This window comes from Strix uralensis, chromosome 4 (genome assembly GCF_047716275.1).
Source record: "Strix uralensis isolate ZFMK-TIS-50842 chromosome 4, bStrUra1, whole genome shotgun sequence".
NCBI lineage: Eukaryota > Metazoa > Chordata > Aves > Strigiformes > Strigidae > Strix > Strix uralensis.
In genome coordinates this window covers 95490059-95511712 of record NC_133975.1, presented here as the reverse complement: position 1 = coordinate 95511712, position 21654 = coordinate 95490059, and the positions used below count along the sequence as shown (strand labels likewise).

Below are 21654 nucleotides of genomic sequence, written 5' to 3'. Positions count from 1 at the left end.
AATTATATAAGACATTAATTTAAAGTAGTAAGAAAACTGTGGAAATTCCAACATCATTCAACAAGAATGAAAAGGTTAAGGGGGAAAGGAAGCTTACCTTTAAAGTACTGTAATTTCAATTTAAAAACCATTAATTTTGGATTCTCATCATGTTTGTGGTTTTAACTACATAGGATTAAACAATTTTACTATACAAATGAATAAAGTCTAGATTTGTTATCACAAGAAATTTTTAATATGGTTTGTGACAAGCAATATCAAAGTTACCAACTCTCAAGCTTCATGTTCTGAAACCAGACAACTCTCAGCAACAAAAAAAGTTGTGCACTGATAAACATAGGAGGCATATTGTATTTTTTAATTAAATATGAAAACAGGAGCTGTGTACATTATTTTTTTCCCTAGAAAACACAGCAATTTCAAAAGTTTATCATAAAATATTTTCATGAAATGAGTGAACCAGCAAACACATGCACTTGTGTGCCTTCCCCCCTCCCAAGATAAACGTGATAAGAGACATACGCAAATGTAAAAGTTAACAGAACAAGTGGCGTTTTGTTGTTGTTTGGTTCTTTTTGGAAAGGATGGAATGTAACATTGTGCTCGACTTTCTATGTCACAACAAAAAATATTTGGTGCAATATTTTAACATTTTCTTTTTAAGTTTCAATCTGGTGGAGAAAAATACCTTTTTCTATAATAAAATATGTCTGTTCTTTTTAAAACTTAACTTTTTTGCACAAAATAATTTTGTAAACTGTCATTTCAAGGGCAAGGTAGGCGGTGCCATGTCAATGTCCTCCCCCCCCCACTTAAAAATGTGATCTGTTATCTGAAGCAAAACAGGGAAACACAAAAAAGAGCGGAGCAGAGGCTGCTTTGCAAAGAGAAAGAAGGGCGTGTCGGACGGGGGAGAGGGGAGGGAGCGTGTGGTGGGACAGAAAAAAGTTAAAGGTCACTTTCGCCGTAGAGTGCCGTGGAGAAGGACATGTAGTCCAGGGCACCGGGTACAGCATCACGGCCATTGTAGGGTGCCATTCTAGCAATGCAGTATTCAGCCTGATCAGGAGGCAGTTCCCGCCGTAATTCATCCACAGTGATGTAGTTCTGCAACGAGGACAAACGATAAGGTGATTGTTACATTCAGAAAACTGACCTTCCTCAGAGGAACAACCAACCCCTGTCCCCTCAGGGCAGCAGACAACACTCAGGGACAGGACCCCAGCAACTACACTAGTACTGCACACCCACACAGGGAGCTGTGCGCATACACCTTGGGAGGAAATGCAGTCACCCCCTACCATTCTGGCAAGAAAATGGTTTTTACAATGGAGACAAAGATTGTTTTTGCAGGAGAGATGCTGGCACACCTAAGGAAAAGACCTGGAGGTAAGTAAGGTAAGGTGTTAGTCTAAGACTGTGCCTTCCCGTTGACAGGGTAGGTCCTGCTGAAAGCAAATGGGAGGAAGAAGAGATTTCACTTGGACCCTGTCCCTCACTGGCAGGAGGTAACAGCTGCTTGTGCTGCTTGGGAATTGCTGTTCCCCCTCTTCAGAGCGAGGAAGGAGCCATTCCCACTAGCTCCGGCTGGCGGCACCAGTGCAGGCAGCAGACAAGCAAACACTTTGTATTGCTTCCACAGTTCCCCCAACAATCCTTGCCTTTCACAGCACACATTTTTAATAAGCAAGCACGACATCTTATGTAAATTCAGCTTCTGGAGACTCACTGAGCTGAGGTAGCCTGGCTTCTCTCCATGCAGGAGGTAACAGTAGCTGCCTGTTTGCTAAGCAGTATGTTGTCTTTAGCTAACTGACTCATGGGCATTTGCAGTCTGTCTGAACAATGGTTCAGGTTTCACACCATCTCTCTCTCTCCTGTGACTTTTTATTCCCCCCCCCCCCCTTTCAGTTTAATGACTGGAGTGAGTAAGAGGTATTTTTCTTCATAATGAAATACTGATTCATGTTATAGTCACTAGAGCATATTAAAAACTGACAAGTATATTTAACATACTGTACAGAGTAAATTAGTAAGTAATACTGTATCCAAAAGTACCTATTTATTCAGTCATTAGCTTATCTGAATAATGTGGAATTTTCAGGTCTTGAAAGACAATAGGACTGGCTTCAGTCAGGCAGATGCCTAAAGGATGGGTATCATGGGTTTCTACATTACAGATTATGAAAAGATTATTAGTGAGACATGGAAACCAGTGCTGGATTTAAGGGTAACTCATTACAGTCTAAGAAATGGTGTCCAACAATTGAAGTGAGATGAATAAAAACATTAGCAAATATAGATATATTAATATTACTTGTACGTATTATTTGTTCAATTACGTAAAAGATTAGGGGGGATTGTTATGTAAGAAAAATAAGATTACATAATTTTTTTATTCAGCAGGTTCCACTGATGATGATGATGCAAATTTAGAAAATTAATACTTTTAGTATCATGCTGTAAGTTTTCCTACTTTAGACTAATTTTTATGATTAAAAGATGCTTCTCTTGCAGATACAATGTATCCTCAATGAAAATCTACTATTGATTGTATAACAACGGATAGTGACACATGTATATCTGAGAAAGGTCATCTCAAGTTCACAGCTGTCAGTAATTAATAGTTTTTCAAGACTAATCAAGAACCATCTGCTGAATTTGTTCATACATTTTAAAATAACAAATCACAACCAAGCTCTTAATTAAATTTTTAAAGCAAGAGTGGGCAGCAAAGTTCTGACTGACAGCTGAACAGGACTTTCAAGTGCCTTGGCAGGCTGCTCATTAACCCACACTTTAGCCTTGCACTCCTCCAGCACTGCACAATGTTCCTGTGAAAATACCTGCCACGCTAGAGAGTGCTTCCCTCCACACTTTCTCTCGGGAGATGAGAGAAAAAAGGAAAACAGGAGCAATGCAGATGCAGGAAAGGAGGGTGTGGAGCCTGACCTTATCGCCAGCCAGGATCTTGAAGGAAGCCATAACCTGGTCAGCAGTATCTGTATCTGCTGTTTCCCGGGACATGAAGTCGATGAAGGCCTGGAACGTCACTACACCCAAACGGTTAGGGTCAACGATGCTCATGATGCGGGCAAACTCGGCCTCTCCCTGGAGAACAAGACAGTCATGTCAGCCTGGACATTTGGGCAGCGGTGCTATGAAAGTGGGGAGAAGCTGTTCAGCAGCAAGTCTCACAGCTAGAAGAACAAAGCCAAATAGAAACCACTTCTGTTTTTTTAATCAGGATATTCTTTTTTAGCTTGCTGTTGTGTACAAATGCTTCCCACTCATTTGTCCTTTGGAATAAAACATTCTCAACTGTGCCCTAGGATAACATCCAGCTTCACCTAGCTCTAGGACAATGCTACTATCAGGGAACAATATCACACAGACTTCAGGGGAAGATGCAAATCTCTCTGTAATACATGTCGTGCTAGATGTCTCTAGCAATATTTGAAGATCTGCATTCTTCAAATCCTTTTACTTTCATTTACTAAAAGAGAACTTCTACAGTTCTCTTCAGCTGCCAGAACAGAAATCACCAGAAGAAATGTCTCTGGGGTCTTTAATAGTATCCGGTTCATCTTAACTAGACAGGCTTTGGAAAGAAGGACTCATGTATCTGGAGTGGCCCGGGGAAGTGGCCTTTACAGGGAAGATCCTACAAAGAAGTTTGCTACAGAAGCCAAAACCTTGTAGTGTCGTTTGCGGCATTTTTTTTTTTTTCTTCATATAAACGTAAGATCATCTATTCTCATCTCCGGGACTCCTTTCTCCCCAGGTAAGGAGGAGGGGAGAGCAGAGCTGAGTTTTCTCCTGGGAGCAGGCTCTTCTAACACATCTAGAACAGTATACCTTCCAGAATAATTAAGGTATCTAATCAAATGTTACTGCCGCTTGGCACGCTACACTAAAGAGGCTGAATTTATACTGGGCTGATGAGTAAGATGAATAAACAGTGCTTTGCCTGACATCAGGAGCAAAGACACTGAGAGTACAGCTGAATATTTTTGCACTATGCTCTTCTCCTGCCCTTTGATGAGCATGAGTCTTTGGTGAAGCTTATCCTATTAGTTATTGTGCCTCTCGAGGTGCCACATGTTACTGTTCTGAATATGCAGGTACTCTAGTGGGGGAAAAGCTATGGGGAGGAGGAAGACTGGAACTTGAACTTACTTACAAGTACAGGAAGATTGATGTGAAATAAATGGCAGGAATGAGAGGAGCAGCGTTTGAGTGTATTCAGAAATCAGATCATGTATACTTCCAGATGAGTTCAACTGATACTTAGGGCTGGGGAAGTTGTGTGTGCTGTGCAGTTTATTGTTTCTTCTACTTGTAGCTACACAGTTTAATAAATATAATTCTTATTTGAAATATACAGGAATTAGACAATGTTTTCCATTTTTTTACCTTCAGCTACCACTGAGAGACAAGAATTTTACGTGTACAACTAATACTAGATTTAACATCCATTGCTGATAATTCTGGAAAATAGGCTGTGTTTACCGTGCTTCATGACATATTCTCCCTTTATTTTTGATGGTGCCTACAAGAATCACTTTGAACAGGAGTGACAGAGGGCTCTACATTACCATATTGTAACCCATGGAGATAAGGCAGGCTCGGAAATCTTCACAATCCATCATACCAGTCTTCTTCTACAGGGAATGATGCAAAGATGGAAAAAGCCAAGAGAGAAAAGGGAGACCAGTCCAGGGAGAAATGAACCCACAGGAGACATTACAAAGAATGAGTTTCAGGGGGAGGAGATGGAAGAAAGGATTTACAGGACAATGAAAAACAGAGGAAAGGTAGTTTGTGAAACCATGAGGAAGCAAAGGTGGTTTTGGACATGGAATAGTTTACACACGAGGGACATATTGATGATGAAAAAAAGGAATGAAGATATCAAGCAAGATAGATTGAGGGATGGCCAGGAAAAGGAGTGTTAAGTGACACAGAAGTAAATGGAATAGTTTGAAGACATAAAAGGAATTATCCCAAGACAAACAATTAGGGAATTAAGAAGGAATAGATACCAAAGTACATTTAGAGAGGAAGTAGTATAGAAAAGTGATGTATATATAGTCAAACACAAGAACAGCAATGACGGATTAAGACAAACAAGAAAAGAAAGGAAAAAACTGTTATTTTTTCACAGTTTAACATCTGGCTGTGTTCACCACTAGCATTCAGTACCTGTGCATCGTTTCCAATATCGTAACCCAAGCTGATGAGACAGGCTTTGAATTCCTCAGGGCCAAGTGTGCCGGAGTGGTCCTGGTTATGCGGTGTGCCAGGCAGCAGGACATGCAGTGCCAGTGGGGTGACGGTGTGGGGCAGAAGGAAGGGAGACACAGAGGAGATCAGAGGGAGGTGGAAGGACAACAAATAGGTGCACCATGCAGTGGGTGAGGAGAGAGGAAGGATGACATGCAGATGGAAAGACAGGGAAGAAAAATAAAAAGTGCACAACATTAGATATCACAATGACATTTCAGGATGTGCTAAAAATGCTCTTGGAACAGTTCCTTCTCAGAGCGCTTGTCACATCTTGAGAGCATTTGAATGACAAAAACCAGTTGGTGCTCAGAAGCCTCAAGATCTCCATCTCCCAAGTGAATTACTTGTGTTACTGCTTGTTATCCGTAGTGTCAGAAGCCCTGTGTTTCACTAGTAACCCGGAGTGCAGGTAAGCAGGCAGAGGCAGTGGGAAGCATTGCCTTAATCTTCTAGTCAAAAGTCTCACTAAAGGAGTAGATGAGGGCAGGTATGTTTGGCAACACACCCAAGGAAGCTTAGCTGTCAGGGCATCCCAGGAGCAGACATGGAAAAACAGCTGAAGCTCAGGGGAGCAGTGTTATGGCTGTATTTATGAGACCTGCACATGAGGTGGAGCTTTGACTGGCAAAGCTATTTCAAGTGCTCAGCTCTGCAAACAGCACTGCTGCACAGTGCAGCACAACGCGGCTTGGCAGCTGCTCTTCCCTTTGCTCATTCCCCACTTCCCCAGTGTTTGGATCATCAAACTATACACAAGCTACCACAGGAACTGAGACTCCCATCCACCCTGCAGAATTTTAGCTCAGGACACCCCCCAAGCACTGAAAAGCCCCTGCCTGCCACCACCATCTCTGGCCAGATCAAGGAATCTACAGACAGGATGGTGGGGCTAATCCCAAGCAATTTTCCTTGAAAAATCAGCTTTTAAAGTCAGCATTAAGTCTTCATAAATCAAATACATAGTTGAAGATGGGAAACCCATGTTCTCTCTGCATTATCATTCAGACTGTTGTGGAAGAAGGGGCAAATGATATGAAGATCAAAATATAAAATCTACAGGGCTTTATGGGTTCCTCTGCTAAGAAAAGCAGCCATGGGTTTGTTTTTCTTAGGCAGCTAGAGAAGGGCTGGAACAGCCAGCATTCAGCAATCTGAAAGTGTTGTCAATCTCTGAGGGCAGGCAGCAGCCCTGTTCTCTGGAGACCTTTCAAACAGTCTGGCTGGTGCAGCAAGTGGTGGAGAGCAACCTATATTTGCATCACTGACTTAGTATCTCTGCAGGCTGCTCATGGATTTCCAGACAACATTGAAGGGGCTGATAATGGAGCTGGTTTCAGGCTTGGGCTGCTGTCTCTGCTTCCCTGCATGACACCTTTGTGATACAGGTTGTAGAAGGAAGAGCTACAGACAGCTGTCAAATGGGAGGGGAGGAGAATTTCCTTTAAGGAATTCCTTTCTTACTGCACCTGTTAGTGCCTTGGCATGTATTTCCGCAGTAAGGCAAGGCAGGCTTTACATCAGGGTTTATCTACATCATGCAATGCCGTGGTGTGCATAGGTCCTCCTGTTTGCTCCATACAAGAGCAACATTAGTTACTTCAATACAGGTTTATATGATGGTATGTCAGAGTGCAGGACAGCTGCTCTACAGAATTTTATAAATCAAGCTAATAATCTGTTCTCTGGAGAAGATGGGGTAGAAGTCTAATTTCCTAAATAAGCCTTCAAACTTTTCCATACTTTAGCTTTATCAGGAAACGTAGCAGTTTCCTGTGAAGATATACTTCTCCTCCCAGCATAATGATCACTTAGCATTCTTCACAGGAATAACTGCTCCACAGGAGTGGTGTTTTTAAGAATGAAAATCTTCAATTGACCTAGTTTTAACACAGTGTCTTTTTTTTTCTTCATTGCACTGTGCAGTCTACATGGAAGCTTGTAGCTTACCAAGCTGCAGTCTGCACTGACTTACCCTATCAAAATGGTTGAAAGAAGCCCGGAACTCGTTCATCTGTTCCTGGCTGATTCCTTTGGCATCACGGGTCAAAATCTGGTTTTCCACTTCGTTGATGGTTCTAGCAATTGTTGTTAGTAACTGCTCCCAGCCCACTCGGATATGCTGGAAAAAGAGGACAGGACAATTTTAAAATTAAAAAGTAGCTCTTCTGCCTCTGAGGCCAGTGGATTGAATGTGCCACTTGTTGCAAATTAAACAATCCCGGTGGCCAAGGCAAGAGAAGTCCATTTGCTCAGAAAAGCTTCCTTCTCATCTGCAGTGTGAGACAACAGGCCAGTTCCTGATCTTAAGAAAGTCTTGGTCCTATTAAAGTTCCTTTGCCTTGTCAGAGCAACATATTGGGGGCCTTTAACACACATGAGAATCAAAACCAGTGCTTGTAGGATTTAGTTGGGCAGAAAACTCTCCTTACCAAGAAAATAAATAAACCACAGTCCTTAGAAGACACTGGTGCTCCACTGCCTCTGCTGCTGCTTAATGGAGAGCTGGCCAGAAACCAAAAGGCAAGTTTCAAAGCCCATCTGTGTTCTGCTGGACTCATGTTGAACTCAGATTGCTTCCAGGAAACCTCACGTTGTCAACAGAAAGCCAGACTCCGATTTTAAAAAGCTTTTGTTGGACTTTTTTCTTCTGCCAGGCTGTGGCAGCTCAAAATCACCAGCACTCCCTTAGTCTTTCTAATCCAGCTAATAGGCTGCCACAATTGGGTGGCAGGAGAAACAAGACCAGCCAATTTTTCAAGCAATACTGTTGGTCTCATTCAGGTTATTTCTATTGTCTATATTTGGAAGTACATTGGAATGAGTTGGCATGAAGTACAGCAAGGCAAAAAAAAAAAAATTCAGCGACATGTTGTTGCATGCTTGGCCACATTGTCAAGCTCTCCATTTTCCTGAGAATCACAACATGTTGCCAGAGCTAGATGTGGCTGATGCTAACTGGCCACAGCAGATGAGGCTGGCTGATCTGCAGCCAAAACTTTTACCTCCATGGTGTAGTTGGTGTGCTTGTTGTCAAAGATAAGCGCTTCCTGGATCTGTTGGTGGTCTCCTTCCAACTGGTCAATCTTTGGTTTGTAATTCACAATGCTTTTCTCATACTGCCGCAAGTGGTTGAGCTGGTCCTCCAGGGTCCCATGCATCTCTATTGAAATACGGCCAATCTCCTGCATTAGCAAAGACAAAGGAGTTAGACCCCATTGGAAGGACAAGCCTCAACGTGCTTGACATTTATTGCAGCTATTTCACGCTCATATAGAATGATGATTTGAAAAAAAAAAAATCTCATGGAGCAGTTACTTTAAATGAACCGAGACAGTGTCAGCAAAAATTTTAGCAGAGCCCTGAACATTTTCCAATTGAGGTGAGTCACATGAGATGTACCTAATACAAGGATATAAAAAATAAGGAAACTGCAGTTCATAAGCTAGTAACGTACCAAGCCAGATCTTTTTCTGATGTATTGTTTGCCACTAACTTAGTCCCCTCATACAGACGTATTTCTGCAATTTCTCTCTTCTTTACAGTTCCTGCCATCAGTAATAGATTCATATTTTTCCATTTTATCAACTCCAATTCCTTTAACTCAAATCTTACCTAAGGAGAGAAGATCTCCCTTAAAAATGTCTCTTCTGCTGATGTTTGATATGTTAATTATATTTATTTTGTCATGTGTATCAAGACCATTGCTGTCAAAGCAGTTACACAAAATATGCCTCTGATGTAGGGTCTTTAACTTGCTGCATATAAACACAACTCTATTAAAATATCAGTGTTCCCCATTTTAAGTCATGGTTTTTATCTCTGTAGTAAAGAGCATGGGGAAGAAAAGTACAAGCGCTTCAGTAACCAATATCAATCTTGAGACTCTCCATATTTTCTATGAAAGCTTTTCTTGCTGTAACCTGAAGGAAGAATGACCATGACAGTGGTCAAGAAAGACCAAGGATAAGAACATCAGTGAAGATCACAGAGGAAAACAGACGAGCAAAGCACTACCTCCATCTTGGTCTGGATCCAGGGTCCAATGACATTGGCCTGCGCGCCAAACTGTTTACGAAGTCGCTCATTTTGCTGCTGGCGAGCATGTTCTTCCATCAGGGCTTGATCCCTTCTGGGAACCAGTTGCCGCACCTACAGCAAAGAGTAACAAAGTGTGCAGTTTATACATACAAAGGCACATGTAAAGGAAATGTAGAAATGCAGAATTGCAAGGAAGGGAGGAGTGGGTGTTCGCACTGACAACAAGCAGTCATATGGTTTAGGACACACTGGAAAGGCTTGTGGAACATGAATCCTATCTGCTGTAGGGTACATGCTGCAACCTCATCTCGGGCCATGGAAGACCAGAAGCAGCTTCCATTCACTACTTGGGTTCTCGGTGGCTTATGTTAACTGAATTGCAGGACCCTGTTCAGATCTCACTCTGGTGATCTCATTTAGTAGTAAGAACCATCAGCACAGCTGGTATGGAGAGTAGCTGCTCTTTTAGGATTACAGCAAGGGAATGCTACTTAGTTGTGGAGATAAAACATCTGAAGGGTTGAATGGTGAAGAAGGATACTGACTCACATGCCATACTTACTTACTTATCAGGTCGACTGAAGAGTGAAAACCCCAAAGCTTTTAATTTAGCATCTTTCATTACAAAAATAGCAAGCAAAAGGAATCTGACACCCCTTAGGCATTTATATAAAAGATCTCTTCCACTTCCCAAGCACTTGGCAATTGAGCCAAAAACAAACGACAAAAAGAAAAAAAAGCTCAGCAGTAGGCATGAGAGGGTAACTGAAGAGTAAATAATCCATCTCCTGGGGCACCAGTGACTGAGCAGTGGCATCCTCCCACACCAACTTGCAAGGTTGGAAAGAACTCACATGTTCCCATTTGCCATTGATCTCGTGTGGGGTGATCGTAGTGTAAGGATTCGTTCCTGCCATGTTGACATGGTATGTCTGGACAATCTTTGAGACTTCATTGTGGATTCCCAGGATGGCCTGTCGCTCCTTGTCGGCATCTGGCAAAGTGGCTTTGAACTGTTCGTGGGCTGTGGTCAATCCCTGCAGAAGGAAGGCAGCAGCAAATGGAAGGTAAGAGCATTAGCTACTGGATAGCCTCTTCAGCAAACATATTCCTGCAGAAGTGACTGCAAAAGCTTACATATTCCCAGCTACAAAGCTCGAATACGCTTTTCAGGTTCTCTCAGCATTACTAAACAGGCTGTTGAAAGTAGTTAGATGATATGGTCTTGTTTTCCCTCTGTTTCTCTCCCATGTTGATCAGTGACAGAGATCACATCCCAGAAAATGGTGGAATAATTTTGGTTCATAATTTAGGGGGAACTATTTCTCCAGCACTGCTCAGTGACTGCCTGTCAGCCCCTTTGGGAAGAAGATCTGACTACTAGCATTACTATAAAGCAGTCACATCTCACTAGAGTAAACGTGCCACCTTTCTCTTCTCCCACTAGGTATGCACTAGTTCTACACCTAAGATAGCTCTGGATGAATAACAAGAGTCAGATTCAGTCTGATCAGAGTCAGTTACAACTAGGTGAAGGTCTTCCAGCCAACAGCAAACTTGCACAGGCAACATATGCTCCTGCTGCTGAAAACCAGCTCCTTCTCCCTGAACACAACAGGCCCTTTCTGTTCCCCGTCTTGCTGTGGTGCTCAGACTGTGCTCCAAGGACCGGTGGTGGGGGCATGCTTGCTGGTAGTTTGTGGACAGCTGACAAGCCAGTTGGTCCTGGCTCATCTCCCACGGCTTCTACAGGCCTTTGAGGTACTTCATCCCAGAAGCCTGGAAGATCAACACTAGGGAAGCAAAGGCGGGGAAAGAGACAGCAAAACGAATGGGGGACAGAGAGGCGTGTGCAGGGATAATCGAGGGAGCAGTGTGGACAGAAGAGGGAATGAAAGTAAACTGCATGATTGACCACTCTTACAACACACACACTATAACTACTTTTTGTAAAATTGCTTCCTTACATGGTGACTCATTACTTTGCAGCTGCTGCAGTGGCCATAGAGATGTAATGCAAGTCTGGGGGGCTGGGAAAGATACTGCAAACAGTCACAAAGAGATGATGGAAACGTTTAAATGCTCTTCAGATTTGTTCTGCATTATGAAAGACTTAATGAACCCCTTTGTTCAGGAGGGAAGGGTGGAAGAAACAAGTTGCAGCTCAGTGACAGAGCTGATACCAGGCTGATAGCAGGGCTATTTCACTACCCCTCTGCCCCACTGGCTACACAGCGTCCGCTGTTGGGTCTTCCATTCGCTGCCTCACTGATGGCCACGTTCCTGTCAGCCATTCCTGCAAAGAGCTGACTTGGATTGTTTTCATGAGCCCATCAAGCAGGAGAAATAGAAATCCCCACAACAACCCAGGGAAGAGTAATTCCCGCTCTCAAAGGTCTGGAAATTACCTGTCGATACCTCAAGTTGCTTTTGTAACACCCTTTCAGAAGGGGGTAAAACTAAGATACTGTCTTTATTGTCTTGCAGGAGGCAAGATGACTTTCGCTTCAAATGATAATCCAACACCAAAGTGGGCAATTCTGATTTTTCTTGTGCTCAGCACCAAAACCCAGCTGGCAGCTTGACAGCTGCCCTCCTCATGGCACATCCTATCACACAGGACCGAATGACCTGGACATGACATGGGACAACTGACCTGCAAAACCTGTGAGCAGCACTAAGCTTTGCTCACGTGAGTTAAAAAAACCCCACAGGGCCCTGAAAGAGTGTCTCAGTTTTCAGGCTTTCACTAATAAGACTCTGGAGTTACACTGAAAAATCCACTTTCAGTTCTCTGTGTCCAGCTAGGATTCCATGAGGATGTTTCATACCTATTCAGAGCCAGGTTTTTGGAGGAAATCAAGGAAAAACATACTCCTCCTTGTTTCCCTTGCTAAGGCTCACTCACTAGAGCAGAAGCACCAAAAAAGACCTACAAATCTGGCACCACTAGGAATCCCGAAGACCCTCGACTTGTCTCTATCCCAGCCTGACTGGTGCAAATGACTACTCTGTACCTGGATCTCCTCAATGGTGTGAACAATGAATGTGTCCTGCAGGTCCTCCATGGCTCCTTCCATCCAGTTATTGAAAGGGGCAGCTCGTTTGGCATATTCCAGGTACAACTGGTCAATTGTCTCCAGTAGCTTCTCTGTCCTCTGGGCATGCACAAAAAGAGAAAGAAAATCAGGAAAGATGGTTACAGAAGAATAATCACATAGATATGCGGGTCGTCTGAGCTGCTCCTTCCTTTCCTGGTGCTCCCAGGAAGGCACTACAGTAAAAGTCTCTCTGCTGTTAAGAGATTACATACAGGATGGATTTTTTCCTCTGAGGGAAAAATCTGAGGTCCTTTGAAATAAAACAAAACAAGGACAGTCTTTTCAAGCAGAATGAAATTACAAAACACTGAAAAGTAGAAATAAATCAATAGCCTGAGCAAATGAATGGCACCATAATTGGGCTGGAAAGGGAAAAGCAGGCTAAATATACTGAAATGCAGCCCTTGTTTACAGTTCAGGATGTTCTAGGAGCGCACAAAAGAGCTGAAGTTGGTTGTTCGTGCCCACTGCAGCTTGCTTCCCACAAACAGCCTACCCGCATAATCCCAAAGGTCCAACTTGTAACATGTCTCACCTCCAAGGCTTCTCTACGTTTCTGGGTTAGGGCACCCAGATTATCCCACTGATCACAGATCTTCTGGCACCTGGCATTGACACTGGGAGAGTCGTAATAGTCCAGCTCACTATAAGGGGTGGGGGAAAAAAAGGACAAGAAATCAAATAAGGACCTTTTGGAGAGGAAAGAGAAACCCATTAGAAATCTTTATCAGCCTTGAGGACAGATTCAGACAAAGAGCTCATGGTCTCTGCAAGTAAAGTGAGCCAGGAAGACAGCAGTATCTAGTTTTAGACACACTCTATGTTATGGTATATCAACAGCACAGAACAGGAAGAAAAACAACCACCACCCAAGGCCTCAACAAACACTGGTGCTGGCTGCCTGATGGGAATAACTTGGTATTGGGGGAAGGGAGTATAGACTTTTGCTCAAACTGGGAACAAACAGATTATGAGCAATATGCCCCTGTATTCTGCTTAACAACATCATGCAGGCTAATTACCTGCATCTTGTACAATACAATGGGCAGCAAAGATTTTATTACGAATGCAAAGAAACTGCTGAAGATCGTTCTAAGAGTTGCATAGTATGGGTGCCAAGGAATAGCTGAATTACACAATCCATTCATTTATTTAAGACAATCTCAGAATTACAGTGTAGGTTTCTCTCCTACATGCCTGATGGGGAGTACTTTGCTGAGATGTATACAGGCTGGCACTCATGGAACACAGACTGGTAAGAGTACGGCTGGGGAAAGGGGAGCATGGGGGTAAGGTGAAGCTTGTGGTTTTATATTGCTTTGTGCTCTTTGTTCTGCACATGGTCAAAGAGGGAGAAGCCTGCAGGCAAAGATCAGCCAAGCTTGGAAGTATCAGCCTCGAAAGAGAAAGCAGAATAACTCATTGGGCTATTGAGTGACCCTGGGCCATCTGATGAGCATTCCTCTAAGCAGTAACGCAGGTTTAAACAGTTTCCTCTTGCCTCCCCCAGCCTTGTTTCTTCCCACTATTGTATCGCCCTTCTGAGGTGTGTGGGCACAACTGTTGGTGGAATCTTGTGGTAAACTAGTCAGGAAACTGATTTGGGCTAAAAATAACTTTTTCTTTACTGGGTTTTTAATCCAGATCAGTTCCTTGATCTGCTTTGCTGCAGAGCCAGCACTGCAGATGAAGGAACTGCTTCTGAAAGCCTGGCTTGTAATGCACCCGTGCTGGACCACTACTTCAGGGGAGTGGAATGTGCTGTGCCCCCAAACACGCCTGGCATGGGCAGCTGCAGTGGCTTCCTCCAGACCATCTCCATCTCCCTGGCAGTGTATCTCTGGGGAAGAAAAGAGCTCAGGCATGGTTTTTCAGGGCATGGGCTCTTTGCTGAGATGGAAGATGGCTTTTGGAAGGATGGCAGAACCTGCTGTTCTCACACTTTGGAAGAAATTATCTCTCCCCCCAGCTTAGGGCCCAGCCTTCCCTGTTGCTCTTAGAGCTGCAGCTGCTTTGGCTGGCACGTAGCATGTGCTTTGGAAGTGGCAGGTCAGCTAATGCCTGCTGACTAGCCAGCCTTGGTTTTAATATTACTGACATGGAGGATTGCCTTGAACCCTCCTCCTGTTCCAAGGTCAATCCTCCACTGGACAAGGGAGCAATTCTGTAAATCTGTGTTATTAAAGGAGATACTGATCTTGATCCAATAATCCTGATTTTTTAGAGAAAAACAGTCCTTCAGACCAAAAGTACTGATCTTAGCCCAGACACTAACTTGAGATAGGCCAGTGTGATATATAAATATTTTTAAAATAGGAAACAAAGTCAAAGACAAGTTGTTCAGACTGTTTTTGCCAAGAAACATGCAGGGTTTCAAAACCGCTCTCCCTGTGCTGCAGAGGCCAGCTCTTTACCTGCCTGCTATTCCCAGCAATCAACCTCCCGCCCTGAGGAGACCCCATTTCTCCTGGGAAGCTGCATCACTCATCACTCCAGGAAAAGGAGTGGAGCTGAAGGCTTCCAAGCTGGGGGAAGCAGAGAGGGAGCTGAGTTGCTGTGGGGATGTCCCAGAGCAAGTGCCAGCCAGTGTCCACATGGTACAGTACTCCCGGGGCAAAAGGCCCCAGGTGGCAGCAGAGGCCACAACAGGCTCAAGCATCAGCAGATTTTTTTCCTGCCAGAATCAGGAGGATTTTTTTGATAAAAGAGAGCAAACTGACAGCCTGCTATCTTCTGCTGTTTCCTTCTGTTCCTGGAAAAGTATGATGGCATTGCAACTCTGAAACCTAGCAGGCACCAGCGGCAGGTCAGACTCTTTAGGAAAGGGTTCACAGCAGCGTATCAAGCTGGAAGAAGATGGAAACTTGGCTTGGGAATATAATTTTGCCGCCCCCTCATCAGCACCCACGACTCATCCGTTTTCTGGCCTGCTCTTCTGGTGCATCCGGATACTGGAGAGCAGTATCCTAGATACTGTTTGGAAACACTCGGACTTCCCAACATTTTTGTATGGGGATTGATTTATGGCTCTCCAGAGGGCAGAGAGCAAAGCTGATTAAGCCTCTCTGGCTCCAAGGATGGGACATGTGCCGGGGTGCCGTACTTCAGCTCTTGTGCAATAGCAGCAATCTGTTCCACGCGGTCCTGGTGTGCAGCCAGGTCGCTCTCAAAGGCCTCATGTTTCTTCAGCAGGGCCTTTATCTCCGAGAGGGTAGCAGTTTCGTAATCCTTCTGCTGCAGCATTGCTTCCTTACCTGGGGAGGGAGCCAAAGGACAGGAGAATGAAGGGCAGGACCCAGTGCCCCCAAAGCCAGCTCCCTGTCATCGAGGCAGCCCCCACTCCAAGAACCCTGCCCGAGGCCTGCCCTCACGTGTGCTGGCCCAGAGGTGCACAATCCTCGCTTTCAAACCGCAGAGTGTGAGTTTGCCATTAACAGCAGAGAAGGGCACATCGTGCAGCTCAAGCCAGTGCTGTCAGAGTTCATACTGGACTTGTCTCAGTATGTGCAGACTGGGCTATGCTGGCCCTGTAAACGCCAACTGTAGCATTTACTGTACGGTAAATTTTCCTCTGCTCTGTAGCTCTTTTCTATCCAAAGTTCTCACTTTGCAACAGTTAGGGAACGCCAGTGCGGCCACATGATGTAGCAGAACAGAGATCAAGCTGATTTTCATGCATTATTTTCTAATAAAGTAAGAAATTAACCTATCATTCTCGAGATGAAAATCTCATGGAAGGACCTATGCATGATCCATCTCTTCCTCCCTCCATAACAGACAGCACCATGTCAGGCAATAGGAAGCACATAGGTTGGCATTACCATCTGTCCAGGCCTCATGAATGGATGCCTTCTGCCGGAACTTCTCTGCCAGGTGATCCAGTCTCTCTAGCCTCCGGATCTCATTCAACAACCACTCCTCATAGCCCTTCTCAGCCTGCTCTAGGCCACCCCAGGCATTGTTTATATCCTAGGGACAGAAGCACGTGAAGAAAAGACAGGTTAGGAGATGGGGGGGAAGATGTACATCAGCAATAGTTTCCCTGAGCTACATGGTTTCAATTGGTTGGAGGGAGTGGATGTGGGCTTTTAATCTCACAGGATTGTGCAGACAGCTCAGGAAGATGAAGTGTCAGACTCAAGATAAGCAGGACTAGCAGTATCAGGATATACCTGTCTGCACAAGAGTCCCTCTTGAAACACTTCCTCCACATGAAACTTCAACAAAACCCAACCATTTTTCAATTAGAAAAAATGTGAGGTACCCAGACATCTCCTCATAAAGGCATGCAACTTGTGAAGAGCCTCAGAGTCTGGTTTAGATACAAGGAAGAAACGATCACTTGACCCTCTCCTATTACGGCCTCACTGAACTATATTCTGTTGGGTTTCTACCAAAGAATAGCTCACACTGAAGGCGAGGCATGCCCTGCCCACCCATGGACAGGAAAAGAAGCCCTGTTTTTGGGGTACATATGAGCAGTTACCCCCACTCACCGAGACCATTTTCCCTTCTGAAGGCATGAAGGCTGGCCTGTTGCTGAGCCGCAGCTTGGTCTGCAAGGTGTTGAAATTGATCTCAAGTTGGCACTTCTCTTGGACCTTGGGGGGCTTGTGCAGGCGGCGGTAGTCCCGGAAGTCCTCCAGTTTCTGCTGCATGGCTTGCATGGTGTTCTCTGGGGCCCGGTTCTCCAGCCAGGGGATGGTGCGACGGATCCACTCCAGCAGCTGGAAAGAGCAATGACAAGCCTTGAACTAAAAACTGTGTTAGAACTACAGCTGTTGCTCTGATCTCATTAGGGACCACTTACTTTTATGTTTGTTGCCAGAAGGATTCTGCCACCAGCAGGGCTTGTAAAGAAAAGTTTGCCGGCTTTTTTGGAAGGGCTTTTTTTTTTTTTTTTTTTTTTTTTTTTTTTTATGAGCAGCCCCTTCCCTACCACACTAAGTAGTACTGCTAGTTGCAGCATTGCCAATCCAACATGCTTAAGGCGTAGCTTTCACACAATCAGGACCAAACTATGTCCTCAGATTACATTAGAGCCTTAGAGTTTTGCTGGACTGTTGCATAACTAAAGGATGTTGTAAGTCATATTATCTCTAGAAGGGTCTGACAGAAGAAATCAAGTTCTTGCCTCCAGTTACACTTTTTCCACTCTAGCTTCCCTGAAGTCAGTGTTGCTCTTTGAATAGTCCTCCCCTTCACAAACCTATTTGGCAAGCCAGCAAAATGCTACTGCAATGGGCAGTCTATCATGTAAGTGGAACAGTGTCCTATGCTTTCCAGACCAGGCTGAAACCAGGCTCATGGGCTATGTTTGCCCTTCTGTTCTCCATCTTCTCCTCCCTATTATCTTCCACAAACACGCTTCAGTCCACATTTGGCCACTTCTGTAGTTCAGAGCTGTCAGTCTGTCAGCCTTCAGCTTTCTCAGTTAACCAAAGCAGCCTCCAGCTTGTATCCTACACAGATTCTTTCCAACTATCAGCAAATGCATACTTCTTTCCTCAATTGTCTTTAACTTCCATTCTCTCTGATCCAATTCCTGACTTCTGCAGTATATCAGCATACAACGTGTATGAAAGATGTTATGAAGTTGCATAGTCCTGAGGAATGCGAGTTAAACTGTTTGATTTTTCCTTTAATTTTAATATTCTGTGGCTGCTCTTAATAAGCTGAGAAACTCACAGCTCCTCTATGGAAGCTTTCTGTTTTAAAGCAGATTGCTCTTGCCTTTAATATAAGTTCGATCTTTAATTTTTCTCAAGCTACAAGGGGAAAAAAAATAATTTTCCAGGGAAACATGGGCCAATATCATTCCCCAGATTAGTTATCAATGTTAAATGCAATTCCTTTCCACATACCACCACCCAGAACCCAACAGCACCATGGACACCTACATCACTGGCCAGTTTTTCATAGTCTTCCATGAGCTGTTCGTTTTCTTGGTTGACTGCCAGCACCTTGCAGATACGGTTTGCTGCTGTCTCTGCCTGACAAAGAGAAGAAAAACAGAAGACGGGAAAAGCGTGAAAAAAATATATAAGCCAAAGCTTGCAGCTTAGCTTCCTGCTACATACCTGTGGGTAAAGTCTCCTACCCTTGGCTTTAGCAACCTGTCTGCACTTAGAAACATCTGTCCTGACCTCTTTGCTTTCCACCTGACCTTCTATAACAATTTATTTTCCCTTTCTCAGGTGAATACATTCCTTCAGAGATTCTCAGCTCTAATGATCCCACCCTATGTGTTGTGAGATGACCACATTTCTATACCTTTTCTGAAGCTGCTATTATGAGAGGGCCCTGTTGTTTGCTTCCTACCAGAGGGATCCTGGCTGCCTCTTTACAAAGACAGGGGGTTTCTGCCACCACCTCCACTCCCATCACCAGCATTCAGAGCTGCAACACCAGGAACTAAGTCCTGTCAAGTTGATGAGGCTCTCTACATGGTTTCACCGCAAGGAAGTACTACCTAAACAGAGTTAATCCATAGACTGGTCTCTGGAAAATTCCTAATTTTGTTTGGAAGATAAAGCGGTGGATACTCCTCTTAACCTTAAATTCTGCCCAGTGGAGCTGTCTTCCAGCTTTCCCTGTATTTCTGCACTCGTTACAGGGCCACCTCCTACAGCATCTTGCCACATGACACCTACCATGTATTCAGGGTCTCATGATCCAGCTGAGAATATTTTTTTTTCCCTTTCTGGGTAATCTTTCTGCTTACTCTCCCAAAACAAGTCTCACCAAAAAAGAGCCTGCTGTTACTATTTAGTGTTGGGTTGGTTTGTGGGGTTTTTTTTCACTGTGGGACCAAAACCTTGTTCTCTGCAGGGAGCTGAACATGTTAAAACATGAATTTGGAACAAAGTAAGGATCAGAAAAATCCCAGCTATGAACTCAAGAGCAGTCAGTCTGCCCTGGAGTGTCAAGCATGTGTTTGGCATGGGGAACATACAGCAGGCTGATCCTTGCACAGCATCTATCCATGGCTATCAGCTCCCTTTACTGTTATCATGGTAGTTGCCATGCTACAAAGCCTTGGAGGATGTGCCCCTGTGATGGGTGTCAGGGGATTGCTCAGCACCCTCTTACCACAGTACAGCTGTGGCCCTGATGCCTGGTAAGGTGCTAGAGCTACCCACAGGACCCCTGTGGAGTAGTTAGTCCTCCTTAGAGAGCCTAAGTGGGGATAAAGAGGAGAGGGTACATGCCAACGCTACAATAGACCAATTGCAAATGCTGTGTCCTGCCTTAAAACTATGTGTGGGACTGATGCCAAAAGAAGTTTTGCTGAGCTTATAGTTGGCAAGTTTCAACCTTTTTCTATTTTTAAAAGGCCTTTTATTATCTGTTTATTCAATCTGCAAGGCCATGTGAGAAAAATCCTCTTAATTTTTGCAGCTGATGCAAGGCAACAAGAATAGCAGTAAAGTCATAGGCTATACAGTGATGTATGGATTGCTAAGGTCTCAAGGGATCTGGCAATCTTATTCATTTGTAAGAGGCTGTAAAAACATATATTCAGTCATCTGTCCCTTCACTAAAGCAGACCAGCTAGCAGATACACAGATATTAACTAATTTAAAACACATCAGAGGGACTTATACCGAAGAAAGAGCAATTTCACTTGGAAAAAAAAATAACTGCAAAAAGGGCAAATGATGGTTACATCTAAGAAAGCTTGTACTTCGATCTGTTTTTAACTAAAGTTTGTACTTTAATGGAGTGCTTTTTGATATTCAGAGAAAACTTTATAGACATGGGACCAAACAGTATGTCAAAAAGACATTGCCAGAGCCCTACCATGATGTGCCTAGTGACTGCAAGGAACTGGTAGTGCCAAATGTTTATCTCGGTCATCCCAGGAGAGGAGCTCCCTGCACACTCTTAACTTTCTTCTTATACCCCAGGAGCTCACTGCAGCAGCATCTAGCTGTGCAGGAGGGACCCCATTTTGCAGAGGCATATTTACATGTATCTGACAACAGATTTCCTCCAGCTGCCCAAGCTTTTCAATATGTGTGTGTATACATGTGTGTTGAACATCTGTCCAAACACAGAAGCCCTCTGAATGTCAGCAATTACAACATTATTTGTATTATCCTAATGGCTGAAGTGTAAAGCCTTCTCTTCCCTACTAGCACTTGCTTCCCGATGGTTCTTGCCTGCTCCAGACTGCTCTATGCAACAGCGGGCTGCTGCTGCAGCAGCAGGAAAGGCTCTGTGGCCTCTGTCACCATTAATGTAATGAGCAATGTGTTACACTGACTTGCTCTGAGCAAGGTAGGACAAAAGAATCCCAGTGCTTTCAGGTAACCTCCACCAATACCTCCCACACTGCTGCTAATAAGCTGATCTGTGGTGATGGCAGCCTCAGAGAAACACTTTCAGGCTCCAAACAAGCCAGGATGCCCACAAGACAGGGAGCAGCACTGAGAAGATGCACCATCCTGGGGTCTGGAAGCTGCATACCTGTATTCTTGGAGAACCTGTGTGAGCTGATCAGCTTCAGTGCAGCATCATGCTGACAAACTATACTACTTGCACTCAGAGACTGTGGGGAGGGCAAGCCCAGGGCATTCTGCTTGATACCACACTGCTGTGTGATATGCACGTGCATAGTAGACTCAAAATGGAAATCTGAATTAGCCAAAGTAGCAGTGATTTCTCTGCCTTTTGTCTTTTCAGTTCTTCTCAATCCTGACTTCGACTTGCTTAGGATGGAAGTGGAGTTAACTGTCTCTCTAGCTCATGGATCCAGGTCTCTTTGCTGAGGAGGATCATAAAAAGGAAGGCATTCCCACAGTATGCTACATGGGAAAGATGCCTGCCTGTTGCTGTCGTCTGGCCTCAGAGGACCACTCCAGAGTACTGTATGCCAAACACAATCTCTTAATAAAATGGTAAAACATTAGTTAAGAACTTTCAACCCCAGAAATCAAGTTTACAAAATATTAAGCCAACCAGTAGTTGCATGCATTTAGTGTGAAAGTCAGAAGCAGTTAGAAAACAAGCAAACCAAAGCAAGTATACCTACATATATATATATAAATGGCATAAAGAAAAAGCAGCCATCTACACACACATCAGGCTGGGGACCCTGTACCTTCAAAGGTTCAGTATAAGAGAGTGAAAGAAGCAGAAAGCGGCTCATGGGACTTCCCCTTCAGGACTGGTGGCAGTAATGAAAAATCTGAATGAAAAATGGAGCGATATCACAGTAAGT

The 21654-nt window shown here is 44.1% G+C and overlaps 1 protein-coding gene across 8 annotated transcripts in view; it reads right to left on the bottom strand.

Moving 5' to 3' along the window:
* Nucleotides 1-212: 212 nt before the first annotated feature.
* ACTN1 (actinin alpha 1) overlaps nucleotides 213-21654 on the bottom strand; it is a 92774-nt gene continuing 71332 nt past the window's right edge. For 3 of the 8 annotated variants that reach the window (XM_074868053.1, XM_074868054.1, XM_074868059.1), the window contains 13 exons: nucleotides 18329-18421; nucleotides 16925-17155; nucleotides 16250-16397; nucleotides 15532-15682; nucleotides 12964-13072; nucleotides 12345-12485; nucleotides 10182-10364; nucleotides 9304-9438; nucleotides 8292-8471; nucleotides 7262-7408; nucleotides 5206-5286; nucleotides 2953-3111; nucleotides 213-1107 (listed from right to left, as the gene is read on the bottom strand). In XM_074868053.1, coding sequence (XP_074724154.1) covers nucleotides 949-1107; nucleotides 2953-3111; nucleotides 5206-5286; nucleotides 7262-7408; nucleotides 8292-8471; nucleotides 9304-9438; nucleotides 10182-10364; nucleotides 12345-12485; nucleotides 12964-13072; nucleotides 15532-15682; nucleotides 16250-16397; nucleotides 16925-17155; nucleotides 18329-18421 — 1917 coding nt within the window. In that variant the 3' untranslated portion in view covers nucleotides 213-948. Of the gene's footprint in view, nucleotides 1108-2952; nucleotides 3112-4598; nucleotides 4665-5205; nucleotides 5287-7261; nucleotides 7409-8291; nucleotides 8472-9303; nucleotides 9439-10181; nucleotides 10365-12344; nucleotides 12486-12963; nucleotides 13073-15531; nucleotides 15683-16249; nucleotides 16398-16924; nucleotides 17156-18328; nucleotides 18422-21654 lie in introns of all 8 variants that reach the window. The other 5 variants (XM_074868060.1, XM_074868061.1, XM_074868055.1 and 2 more) reach the window with 3 other exon arrangements.